Source organism: Macaca nemestrina, chromosome 15 (genome assembly GCF_043159975.1).
Source record: "Macaca nemestrina isolate mMacNem1 chromosome 15, mMacNem.hap1, whole genome shotgun sequence".
Classification (NCBI taxonomy): Eukaryota; Metazoa; Chordata; class Mammalia; order Primates; family Cercopithecidae; genus Macaca; species Macaca nemestrina.
In genome coordinates this window covers 58,185,019-58,197,946 of record NC_092139.1, presented here as the reverse complement: position 1 = coordinate 58,197,946, position 12,928 = coordinate 58,185,019, and the positions used below count along the sequence as shown (strand labels likewise).

The following is a 12,928-nucleotide window of genomic DNA, read 5'->3' as shown; positions in this document are numbered from 1 at the left end:
TGGAGCTGGCCAGCACCAGGTGTTCTCTCTACAGTCCACTATATTAGGGAGGAGAGAACCAAGATTCGAATATTTTGGTTCTTAGGACTGTTGAGATGATATCCAATGAAGATTTGCTGAGCATTTTCAGCCTCTGAATACAAGATTAATCAGATGGTAGCCACATATACTGGTGGCATGAGGTTCCCCCTAGCCCAGCCTCCGCCTCTCTCAGCCCAGGTGTAGCCTGGGTGCAGACCTGCAGCTGGTGAAGTGAGGGGACAGCAGGATCTTCTGCTGGTCCGGACAGTGTATTCGCCCAGAGGGCTCAAGGCTGAGAGCTCTCAGCACACACCGAGGCAGCCTCCCCCTCACTTCCCTCTTTCCCTCTCCATTGCCCTCTCTCCCTCTTTTCTCTGGAGCCCTGTGCTGGTTCTCTCTGCTGAGCTGTTTCAGTGGGAGCCACAGCCACAGGAACAGATGGCACCAATGTGGCCATCCACATCCTACCTGGCAGTGTGGGCTCTCGTCTAATGGTTGGAAAACCAGCTATTTGGTCTGCTCATCTCAAGTTGTGGGTAAACGAGCCGCGTTCCTACTCAGATTATCTATGCCCAACTGGGTGCAGATGCTTCCCATTGAAATAATTATGAAAAAATTAATTAACGTGGGTGTTTTGCCTGGAATGTGGCAAGATCCTTGAAGACAATTTGGCTTCCTCATTCTAACAGGAGGCTCATTTCACCACCAGGAGAGAGCTGCACACTTCCACATCATTCATCTGGCTGCAGATGGATCCCAGAAGGCACGCTTGGTAACTCTAATTTCTCTAACAGTTCCTTCCCAAAGTGCCTCTCAAGCATTTTTGCTCATGTAAGAGCATTTTTTCAGGGTCAGACTGACTGGTTTCAAACCCATTGCTTCACTGTACTGTGACTTTCTACAAGTTTCTTTCCTTCTCTGTGCTTCAGTTTCCTCGTCTGTAAGCTGAAGATAATGAGTCGCTGTGTCATGGGGTCTTTGAGAGTACTAGGGTGTTAATATACACCAGTATTTAGAACAGTACCTAGGACACAGTAGTGAGTGTTCTGGTGATCTACTGCTCTGTGGCTAAGTACCCCAGTGGCTTAAGACAACCACCACTGAGTGCTTATGAATCCTGGGGTCAAGAATTCAGGCAGCACTCAGCTAGATAATGCGCTGGTCTAGAGGTCCAATGTAACTTCTCTCAGATATCTGGTTCTTGGGCTGAGATAACTCAGAGACTAAGCCTGTTGACCAGAACACCTACAAGTGGCCTCTCCATGTGACTTGGGCTTCCCCAAAGCATGGCGGTCTCAGGGAGGAAGACTTTTTACATTGTAGCTCAGGGCTCCAAGAGCAAGTGTCCCAGTGAGTGAGGCAGAAGCAGCAAGGCTTTGGTGATTCCTGGCTTCTGAGGCCACACAGAGCCCTCTTCCTGCACTCCACTGCGACAAGCAAGGCACTAAGTGCATCCCAGTGCTGTGCAAAGCACTAAGTCAAGAGGTGAATGAAATTCTATGCCTTAATGGAGCAGGGGCAAGGCCACATTGCAGAAGAGCATGTGTGCTGGGAATGCTGTGGCCATCTTTGGGAGGTAAAATTTGCCACAGTGAACAAAACGTTTTAACTGTCATTTTAATTAGCCTCTGCCTCATCATCTATGTGAGCAACAGAGGGCTGAAGATTAACAGTAGCCTTGCTCCATGGATGAGCACGTGGAGATTCAGTAGAGCAGACCAATTTGCTCATCATCAGGCTCACAATCAATAAATCGAAGTGTGTTTGGAAGCTGTCGTATCCTGGAATCCATTGATTTTCCTCCTTCCCTGGGAATAAGGTGTGGGTGTTTGCGTTAGCTAGTCTACATGATTCACTTTTTCTTCTTTGACATAGAAAGTCTACTTCTTGCATTTCAAAATATATGAAGTTGCAAGCTAATTATTGCTAGGGCTCAGTTTTCTCTTTTTGATGATGTGCCTGTTTTTCTATTGAGAAATCTGGGGCCGAGTTGTGGGGCAAGAGGGAGAAGTCAGCATCACATAAGTGGGTTGGAAATCACATATTTAAAGGCTCTTTCCACAAAGCTGTGTTTCTTCTTAGAGCATGTCTGAAACTATTCTGTATGACACTGTCATGGTAAATATGTGGCACTGTGCATTTGTCAAAACCCACAGGACTTTACAACACAAAGATGAAAACCTTATTGTATTCAAATTAAAAAATTGATTAGGAAGTCAGGGGATGCCAGGAAGGAATGCAGATTATGATGGATGAATCTAACTGTATTACAAATTTATGCAACAACCTCATTGAAGGGGGTGAGGTGGGTGTTGACTGAAGTAACTCTGAAATTGAGACTATAGGACTAAAGGCAGAAAGAACTGCACATAAGCAAGGCACTCTAGCTGATAAAGTTACTTCCCATGAAGATACAGGTTGACAAATCTGACGCTATACACATAGACTGGAAATGAACAATTAAGTAAGTGGATAGTGGATGGTTGGAGCCGGGTTTCTCATTGTTGGAGTAGGAGGGTACAGAGAAGTAAGGGAAGAAGGCTGCAGTGATGTGTGACAATGAGTTGGAGTTGGAGGCATCAGTATGAACTCACATTTAGCTTAATACAGATACAGATGGAGATACATATCTATATACACACACATAAATAATTATACATATATAAATATTTCTACATATTTAAACAAGTAGAAACACTCTACATATAGAACTAATTAGATTGGTACAAAAGTAATTGCAGTTTTGCCATTAAAATGCAACTAACCTAATAGTAATGGCATGAGGATACACACATTTATTTCCTAGCTTTGTCACTGAGATAGCCTAGATTCAACGACACCCCAGAAGCCACAAGCACACCCAGTGCCCAGATCTTGGTTTCAAACATCATTCTTTAATGAACGAACCAGAGCTCCATAGGAAAATAGTTGATTCTAGGACGTGGACAGGAAACATGCAAGATAAACCTGAAGCAGCATCTTGCAGTGCAAAAAAGTAAGGAAGTGCTTCAAAAAACAAAAGGATGTCAAGTGGACACAGAAACCAATCTGAAAGAGCTCCCAAGGGTCAAAGCAGCAAATAAATTATGTAGTTTTGGATTAGAAACCAAAGTATAACATAAATATCCAAGGGTCCATACTGACACAAATAAATGGGTGAACGAATTAATGGAGAATAGACAAATCTCCCACATAGACAAATTCCAAAAAATTTACCCAAGTGCTCCGCCCTTAAGGTGATAAAGCATTTTCCCCCTTACCCTTCAAGTGTGGGCTGTGCGGTGAATTCCTATGACAGAGGACAGCATGGGAAGGGGGAAAGAGTGACTCTGCGGTGGAGGCCCTGAGAATCGCTCTCTCACCAGGTGCAAGTTTAACATCAACAGCAACAAGTCACACCGATAGCAGGTGCCCCTGATGTGACCCCAAGTCTATAACCTCAGTCGAATCATGGTAAAGACATCAGACCAATCCCAACAGTGGGGCCTCTCATAATGTATCTGACCAGTGCTCTGCAAAATTGCCAAGGCCATCAAAAACAAGGAGACTTATTTGAGAAACTGTCGCAGCCAAGAAGACCTTAATGAGACATAACTACTAAACGCCATATGGTTTCTTGGATGGGACCTCGGAACAGAAAAAGGACATTAGGTAAATCCTGAAGGAATCCATTATGGACTATGGTTCTTTTGTGTTTTGTTTTTGTTTGTTGTTCAACCATAGAGCCTAGATAGTCCATGGAGTGTAGTTTTTGATAATGTGTTAATAGTGGCTGATTAATTGTGACAAATGTGTCACACCGTAAGATGTTAGGGAAAGGAGAAACCAGATAAGGAATACATGGGAACTCTGTGTACTGTCTTAGCAAATTTTTTGTCAACCTAAAACTATTCTAAAATAAAACGTTGACTTTAAAAACATCAGGGCATGGCATGGGACAAGGTGAGAGACCAGGAGCTGTGAGTCTGCAGACCCTGCTGTACACCCCATGCTCCGTCCTTGGCTGCCTGGTGGCGAGGTGGGCAGGGCACAGCTTTGACCCGGCTCAAGTCTAGCATGAATGTTAACTAGTTTACGTCCTGTTACTCTTTTATCTGAGTGTCTAGTTTCATTTTTTTCCCCTAAAATAGAGTTATAATACCTATTTTGCTGGTTGTGACAAATATTAACAACAATAACACACTGACTTACAGCTTTATGTCGAACACCATACAGACAACACTTTACTTGCCTCACCTCGTTTCTTCCACTGCACAACACCATCTAGTAGGTACCATTATCAATACTGTTTTCCTCAGCAATATTTTATGTTAAGATATGGAAAAGTTAAAAGAAACTATAGTCAACACCCATATACTCACCACTTTGGTGTACCATTATCATTTTGCTATATTTATGTATCTACCCAACTCTCCATCCATCCATCCATCAACCTATCCATCCATTATCACCTTTTTCAAAAATGTATTTCAACATAAGTTCTCCTAAACATGTCTGCATGTGAAACCATTAACGATACTTTAAAAATGAGGACTTAAGGTTCAGGAAGGTGAACTTTATCCAAGATCACATAGCTAGTGAGTAACAGCTTCTAACTCTTGGATTGTAGTAAGTGCTCATGAATAGAAACTACTGTCACCAATATCATTCTCTAAGCAAAAGTTCCTGGGAACTAATGAGGAGGTCTAAGGTTTTAAGAGCTATGAGAGGAAGGGCAGATCTTTCTTGTTAAACACCCATTGGGGATGAAGAGCAATTTTTAGCAACGAAAATGCGTGGACATTATGGAGTGACCAGCTGTGTGCATACAGGCTGGCAGGCACCTGCCCATGTGCCCTCCGTGTGCACCCTCTCCCTGATACGTGGGTGCTGGCTGTTTTGTGCCTGTGAAATGCTATTGGGTTGCTAGTTTGGTGCCTCTAGAGGGTGTGTGGATCCATCCCATGCTATCTGCAGAAGCACCCCTAGGACTCCTGTGTTTTTGTGTCCAGCAAGCTTCTGCAAGTTTTGCTGTATTATGGGTGACATATTAGTCCTCTTGTTCTCATCTGAAATCTCCTCTTTCCAGCCAATTTCATAGAAAAGCAATTACACAGTAAAACAAAACACATTTGTTTACAAGGTCTTCCCACATTGGGGCCACTAGATAACCATGAAATCTAACGCTTTAATTATTTGGAAAAAAGCTCCTTCCTTCCTTCCTTTTTTTCTCCCTCCCTCTTTCTTTTCCTTCCTTCCTTCCTTCCCTCCTTCCTTCCCTCCTTCCTTCCCTCCCTCCTTCCTTCCTTCCTTCCTTCCTTCCTTCCTTCCTTCCTTCCTTCCTTCCTTCCTTCCTTCCTTCCTCTCTCTCTCTTTCTTCCTTTCCTTTCCTTTCCTTCATTCCTTCCTCTCTCTCTCTTTCTTCCTTTCCTTTCCTTTCCTTCATTCCTTCTTTCTTTTCTTTCTTTTTGAGACAGAGTTTCACTCTGTCACCCAGGCTGCAGAGCAGTGGCATGATCTCGGCTCACTGCAAACTCTGCCTCCCAGATTCTCCTGCCTCAGCCTCCTGAGTAGCTGGTATTACAGGTGCTCCCCACCACGCCCAGCTAATTTTTATATTTTCAGTAGAGATGGGGTTTTACCGTGTTGACCAGGCTAGTCTCCTGACCTCAAGTGATCCACCAACCTTGGCCTTCCAAAGTGCTGGGATTACAGGCATGAGCCATTGCACCTGGCCAGGAAAGCCTATTTCTTAAGAAACAAGAATAAAGATTTAAGCAAAAAACTGAAAAAAAAAAAAAAAACATGTAGTGTTGTTTATTAGAATGAAAATTTGGGGAGCAATCTAAATGCCTTAAAATGTATTTGTGAATAGTTAAATAATCATGTTGTATCCACATGATGAGATATCTGGTACTCACAGACAATTATGCTTATGAGACAGTGCTAATTACATGGAAAATGCTCACGGTATTGATTACAAAAAGGCAGACTTTAAAATTTAATCTTACCTATATAGAGAACAATGTTTAGAAAACAGGGCCAGAAAGAAACAGGCTAAACTCGTCAGTGTGATTTCTTCTGTTTTTTCATAGTTTATCACAATGTCCAAAATTTCCATTGTGTTAATGTTAACAACAACAACAACAACAACAACAAGCAAAACATACTGATACGGCAGGATGCCATTCTGTCCTGGTCAGCATCACGCTGACAACTCAATTTATTCCTCCAAGTGTGAGCAGCTAGGGTGGTGGCAGTGTTCCCGTCACTCAGACTAGGGAGCTGAAGGGCAGGGACAGCAGGCTGTCTCCCAGCCCCAGAGATGCTGAGATGCCTTTTAGAATTCTGGGGCGCTGCTGTCAAAGCCTTCCTGTGTGGGGAACATGCCTTACCCTACTGTCCTCACTGGGCTCTGATCTGCAGTGGCAGGGACTGCTGTCTCTGCAGGCTGATAAACCTTCATCATCACTGTCACATACGAAGCCCCCAGTAGCACTGGAGCCAGTGGGCACATGCATCTGGTTCATGCCCTGTTGAGATGTGCTTCCCCTATTGGCCATCTGACAACCCTCCCCTGAGCCTGTCACGTTCTCCCTGCCTGCGTCTTACCTCACCCTGGGTGCATTTCATGCCCTCTGTGTGCACCCCTCCAGTCTCCACACTTTAGGCTGCACACAGTGCTTTGTATTATAATAATGTGTGTGGCCTTTGTGGGTCTTGTCGTAAGGACAGCACCTCCTCAGCTCTGCTTCCTGGGCCCCCATGTCTGTCACCTGCTGCTGATGTCAGCTGCACCCACCATGCTGGCAGGGAGGCCAAGCATGCTGCCTTCCAGTCCAGGCTGCCATCTCACCACAAGTCCTGCATGCCAGGCCTATGACCTTTGGCACCCCTGGGCTGCCCCTGTGTTTATTTCTTAAACAGTGCAGCGTGCTCACTCTCTGAGCCTGGAATCAGACGCCGTCACATGCCCAAGCTGAGTCATGCACAGACTTTCAAATCAGAGCCCGAGCTTCTGCTTCCACATTTAATATGCCATTTATCATGACAATGGCCATTCCCTTTTGTTTTCAGTAGCAATCACATTCACAGATATTCATCCAGTGACACATTTAAAAACATACAAATTCCAGGCTGAGTGTGGTGGTTTATGTAATCCCAGTTCTTTGGGAGGTCAAAGTGGGGGGATTGCTTGAGTCCAAGAGTTTGAGACCAGCCTAGGCAATGTTGTGAAACCCTGTCTCTATTTTAAAAATAGAAAATTTCACCGGGCATGGTGGTACATGCTTGTAGTTCCAGCTGCTCGGGAAGGGGCTGGGATGGGGGGATCGCTTGAGCTCAGGAGGTGGAGGACGCAGTTAGTCCTGATGGTGCCGCTGCCGTCCAGCCTGGGTGACAGAGTGAGACCCTCTAGAGACAGAGTCTCTAAATAAATAATAAATAAAACAATTTCTATTTTTACCTGCCACCATATTGCTGTTCTTAATATGTATGCAAACTTGTCAGTTATAGTCTCTTCTTTCAAAAATCTAATTTTGCACCTGCAGCATCCGTCTTAGTTTTTCTGTCCTTCTCAGCCCTGCACTGTCACTGGGGTGCCCAGCTTTGGTAGGAGTTGACTGTGCAGCTTTGTGCTGGCTGCTTTTCCTCTGTGAGTGAGAGGTGACCAGTGCCTGCTTTGCTTGGGCGACTCACTCACCTCCACTTTTTAGGACTGCGTGAGGCTAAGTGATGCAATATTTGGAAGGAACACTCTCTTGGACCCTGGATGACCAGATGTTAGTGCCAGCTTGGCCATTAACTAGCTGTGGTCTCGGTCAGGCATTTAACCCCTCCAGGTCACAGCAGTTTCTAAGGTGCTTCTAGGATAGTCCTGGATTTCTTCCAAGAAGTCTCAACTACACAGAGGAGTCTACAGGTAGTTGAGGGGTGTTCTGGGGCTAGGGAGCCTCAAAGGGAGCCAGGGTGGTCTACACCAGCCAGCTAGGTGGGTGCAGTCCACTGCCTTTACCCTGCTGTGGTGCCTGCGGCTCTTGGTGACACCTATACACCTTTTGCTGCTGGACCTTTGACCGGTGCCTGCTGGCAGAGCACCTGCTCTGCTCTTTGCCTGTTCTGTTTCTGGCATCACCTGCCCCCTTCTTTCCTTGATTTGAATTTAGGACTTTAGTGACTTGCTCTGTATCACATCTAGGAATATCAGCGTTTTAAAAGGGTCTTCTCTGTGGCAGAAGTCTGGAGAGCCCACATTTTGCTGGAGTTTTCTAGGTTAGCAAGAGGCTTCATGAATAAGATCCGATGGCCAGGTGGGACCTCTGAGGGCTGACATCTCTGAATGAGAGGGTTGTCTTTATGGGCCTGTTCCTTTTGTCTCTCCTATGCCACTGCTTTTCACAGGGAAGAGGCTGTTAGAGTGGAGGGAGGGGATGCAGAAGGGACTTGAGAAAAATGTTGCTCTGAAGGGAAGGAATCGTAAATTACCACGTGGCTTGTAATTACCACATGAGACACACCACAGAGTGTTGGGTTTCTTGTTCATCGTTCACTTGTCTGTTCACTATGTAATTGGCATCTATGCTGCATGTAGCTCCATGTGGGATTCTGTATGAGCTGTACCAAGACCCCTCTTCCTAGCCAGTGTCCCCTCCTCAGCTGCCGGGAGGGCAGGCTGCTGAGGATACAGCAGCCCGCCCTCCCCGGGCCCTGCCTGTGGCTGCAGGGAACTGCCTTGCAGGATCCCCTACAGGGAAAGGGCCAAGCAGTGACTTCCCATGTGCAGGGGAAAATTCTCGCCCCTTGGATGGTCTGCAAGGCCTCAATTGCAACTTGTGATTTCCTACTGCACCCCAGGTAGAACCTAGGTTTGTTTACATGATCAATATAGATTTTATCTTATAATAATGATATAGCAGTTAAAAAGAAATTCTTTAGGCAGATAGTGAGGGTAAGAGAGTCCTTGGTAAGGTTTTCCTTTTAATGAAAAGCAGCCCCCAAATCACTTCTTTTCTAACAAACAGCAGCCTGTAAAATTGAGCTGCAGGCATAGATAAGCTGGAAGTTTGCACGAGTGAATGCCAGCATCTGTGCCAACAGGAAAAGGCTACCTGGCAGCCAGGCAGGTTCAACATGGCACTCCATCATCTCCTTTCCTTGTCAACCACGTGCACAGCAAGGAGCAGACAACAGGGCACTGGCCAGGTAGAGACGCCATCTGCATAATAGAACATTAGGGAGAGGTGTCCAGCTTCTTCGTGTGCTATGTAAATGGCACATCTGGTCTGACCAATCTTTGGGCCCTATGTAAATCAGACACCACTTCCTCAAGCCAGTCTATAAAACCCCATGTACTCTGCCACGGACCAGAAGACCCACTCAGGAGCCCCTCTCTCTCTGCAGGAGACAGAGCTATTCTCTTTTCTCTTTCTTTTGCCTATTAAACCTCCACTCTTAAACATACTGCTTGTGTGTCTATTTCCTGGATTCCCTTGGCATGAGACAATGAACCTCGGGTATTTACCCCAAACAACGACACAGCTTCAATAATAGATGAAAATCACTTCCAACTGATGTATGATGAAAAGAAGTTAAGCTTTCTCATGAAAACTGAAGTATCCTATTTGCAGCCCAGTCTTATATACCAGCAAATATGGATATAAACTTTCACCAAAAACTACATTTGATTAGAACATTGTTCATAGAACTCCCCAAAGCCCAGACAACAGTGAACAAGCAGTGTTGGAAAGACAGCTGCGTCAACGACAGTCATCGTTATGCAGGTATTTCATGAGTGCTAAAGACAATAACTACAAAATTCCAGAATATTGGAAAGTATTGTCAGTGAAAACACTGAGATACAGAAAACGTGTTTAATTTCATGAGAATAAACCAGTGAGAGGGTCCTCACAGTGGTAGGTGGCTTGGTGACGGGGTGCTAGATGTGTGTGCATATACAAATGGCGGAGTGTGGAGGAACCTGGAAGGGCAGTCGAGGTGGTTAACGTAGGTTACCTGTGTGGCTGTGAGATCCACCCTCAACACAGAGGGGGAGAACACGGTGCTCTGAAAAACAAGAGGCATGTGTGAATAACTGCGCTGCTGTAAAACTATGTGTTTTGTGATGTGAATGTAATAATAAAAAAAAGGTTATGAAAAGGTACTCCTTTAGTTGGCCTCCTCATCAAGAAAAGTCTCCAGTTTAGAAACTTAAGTATTTAATAAGAAAGATGAGAACTGGGGGCAAGACCCAAGCAGCACAGAGACCCTTGGTGTCCACCACGATAAGGCGCAATGTCCCTGAATCTGCAGAGCTTTTATCATAGCGACAGCTTCTCTTCTTTAGAATCACGGGTGGGAAATTATGCAAGATGACCAGGAATGAAGAGCCTGTTCAGAAAGGCAGAAAGTTATAAAATCTGCGAATGATAAGAGGAAGCTGCCTTGGTCAGAGGCTCTGTGAAGCACGAGGAGATAGGTGTAGAAATAAAAGGTGAGCAGTGGATTTTGTGACAGGACGATGGGGCTCTTCACTGCACGATTTCTCCTCCTCTGCACACCCAATTCTTCGTGTGTTCATGAGTCACCACGGTGAAGCCAGCACCCTGGCCCACGGCCCAGCAGGAGACAAGTGAGGTCTTCACTGCCTTTCCTTCCCGAGTCTTGGAGGCTTCCCGCTGGCGGGGTGAGGAGTGGGCAGAAGCCCGTGCTGTCCCCAGCTGCGCCCCCTCAGAACAGGGGAGGAAAGCTGCTGAGTCACACAGCCAGGCTGCTCCTGGGACTGCCGCGTGGGAGCTGCAGGATCCGATGGTGCCTGGGAGACACCAGCACAGGCTCTGTCTTCTGCTGAGTCACCGTGAGACGCCACAAGACCAATGCTCAGCAGCTGTAAAGAACTGGACTGTAGTGCCCTGGAAGCTTCCCCCCAGCAACCACTGAAGGTACTCCAGGACTCCTTTCTACAACAAATGGCACCACTGACAGCCAAGTCTGGCAGGAGGACATGTTTGCAATAAAGCTCACAAACAGCAGTGTAAAAACTGTGTCAGAAAAATAAGGTCTACACATTAATAAAATGTGAAAGCCCAATGCAAAATGGTAAATGTAGAACTAGAAATTTATACAGGAAATAATAAAAACAGGAAAAAAATAACACACATAAAGATGTTCAGCATTATAGTAACCAATGACATACAAACTGAAACTGACAGTATCTTTTATCTACCAGATTGTTGAAAATGGAACACTGAGCCCAGGTGGGAAAGACAGGCATTCGCATTTTGTTAATGGGAATGAAAACTGGTACAGACTTCTGGAGGAGAAGTTACAGTATGTAGCTACATTTACATGTGAATAACCTTTGACTTGCTGGAATTTCATTTGTGGATATTCTATACTTGCAAAAGGAGAAGCTGAAAACAATTGACATGTCCATTTTTAGGGAAAACATTCCTGTAATGAAATTATTGCAATTCCTACATCAAAATGCTACAGAATCATTAAAAATGTCAATGCTGGTGTTTATATGCAGATATCAGAAGTATTTACATTATGTGAAAAAGCAAGCTGCAATGCACTTTGATGCTTTTCTATGTGTAAATCAAAACTGGCCACACACACATTGATAAAGGCACAGAAAGACGGGGTCCCCCTGGAGGGGTGGCTTTGAGAAAGGGGCATGGAGGAGAGGTTCATTTTTTATGCTTTCTTTCTCCATTCTCTTCCTCCTCCTTCTGTTTTCCACATTGAGTACACTATATTTGAAAAGACAACGAATGAACAAATCCAGACGTGTGCCTATGTGTTCCACTGATAATGAAGGGAACCCAGGTGGAGTTTGGCGGATGCAGGTGACCTGGGAGGGCAGGAGTGAAAAGGTGAGAGCGACTGGTGAGGGTGTCCTGTGCTGTGCCCACACCCCAACAACCCTGAACCATGGCCTCCTCTAGGTGCTGGGGTTCCTAACCAAGAGGAACATCAGGACAGGCTGATTTCAGCATGTGCTAGCCCAGGAGTCTCCACAGCAACTTCAGAGGGGCATTCACACCCAGACTGCTAGCCCCGCCCCCAGAGCTTCTGAGCCAGCAGCTCTGGGGAGCTGAGGGGAGTTCACGATCTTAAAATGTTCCCAGATGACCCTCATGCCGCTGGTCTAGGGAACCAGCCCTTGAGAACTAGAGAAAAGGATGGAAGAATTGAATGCTGTTATTCCTTCCAGGGTGATCAACTAGAATCAAGGGGGCCAACTTAGAGGGGTTCTTTGGAGCATTCTCCTCTGTGAACGTTACCGTTCATATTGATCTGTGTTTATTTCTGAGCTTCCCCTGCACCCGCTCCTGTGCTCGGTGCTGGGACTCTGCCAGGCACGTATAAACCAGGAGGGGCGTATCAGGGGCGTCACACACTCCACTGTGGGCCTTCCAGCTGGGTGGTGTCGGGGAGGAAGGCACGTGCCAGAGCGGTGGGCAGTGTGGCCCTGCAACCAATGAGGGCTCAGATCCTACGTCTGTACTCAAGACAGTAACATGAGCCTGAATGATCCGGGCCAGGCCATTCTGGGTCTGGAGGCACTCTGACCAGTGGGACAGTTTCCAGGCAAGCCTCCTCACTCAGTGTTGAGCATGGCAGTAAGCTTGCCGCAGCAAGCACATCATATTCAGATTCGACACGATCTGCCCATCGCCTCTGATTTTCCTCAGGGAAGGAGGTACAGAATGGAGCACAAAGAACCACTGGAAACTATGGGAAAGGTTATTCTGGGATATGAAAGCCTGTGGTAACTTTATTGACTGAAACAAAACAAAACAAAACAAAACAAAACTTCACATAATCCATGGCAGTATCCCTCCAGGGCCTTCATAAAATAAGTTCATTTCAAGTTCTGTTTCGGCTTCTTGCAAATTTATTCCAGAAGGGAGGAAAACAGCTTGTC

At 45.7% G+C, this 12,928-nt stretch overlaps 1 protein-coding gene across 10 annotated transcripts in view; it reads right to left on the bottom strand.

Annotated features, from left to right (window-relative positions):
• LOC105486740 (synapse differentiation inducing 1) overlaps nt 1–12,928 on the bottom strand; it is a 248,122-nt gene that overhangs the window by 75,027 nt on the left and 160,167 nt on the right. Inside the window, exon 4 of one of the 10 annotated variants that reach the window (XM_011749790.3) lies at nt 8,705–9,214. The exons of the other annotated variants lie outside the window; for them this stretch is intronic. Coding sequence (XP_011748092.1) covers nt 9,125–9,214 — 90 coding nt within the window. The 3' untranslated portion in view covers nt 8,705–9,124. Of the gene's footprint in view, nt 1–8,704; nt 9,215–12,928 lie in introns of those variants that run through there. 10 annotated transcript variants of the gene reach the window in all.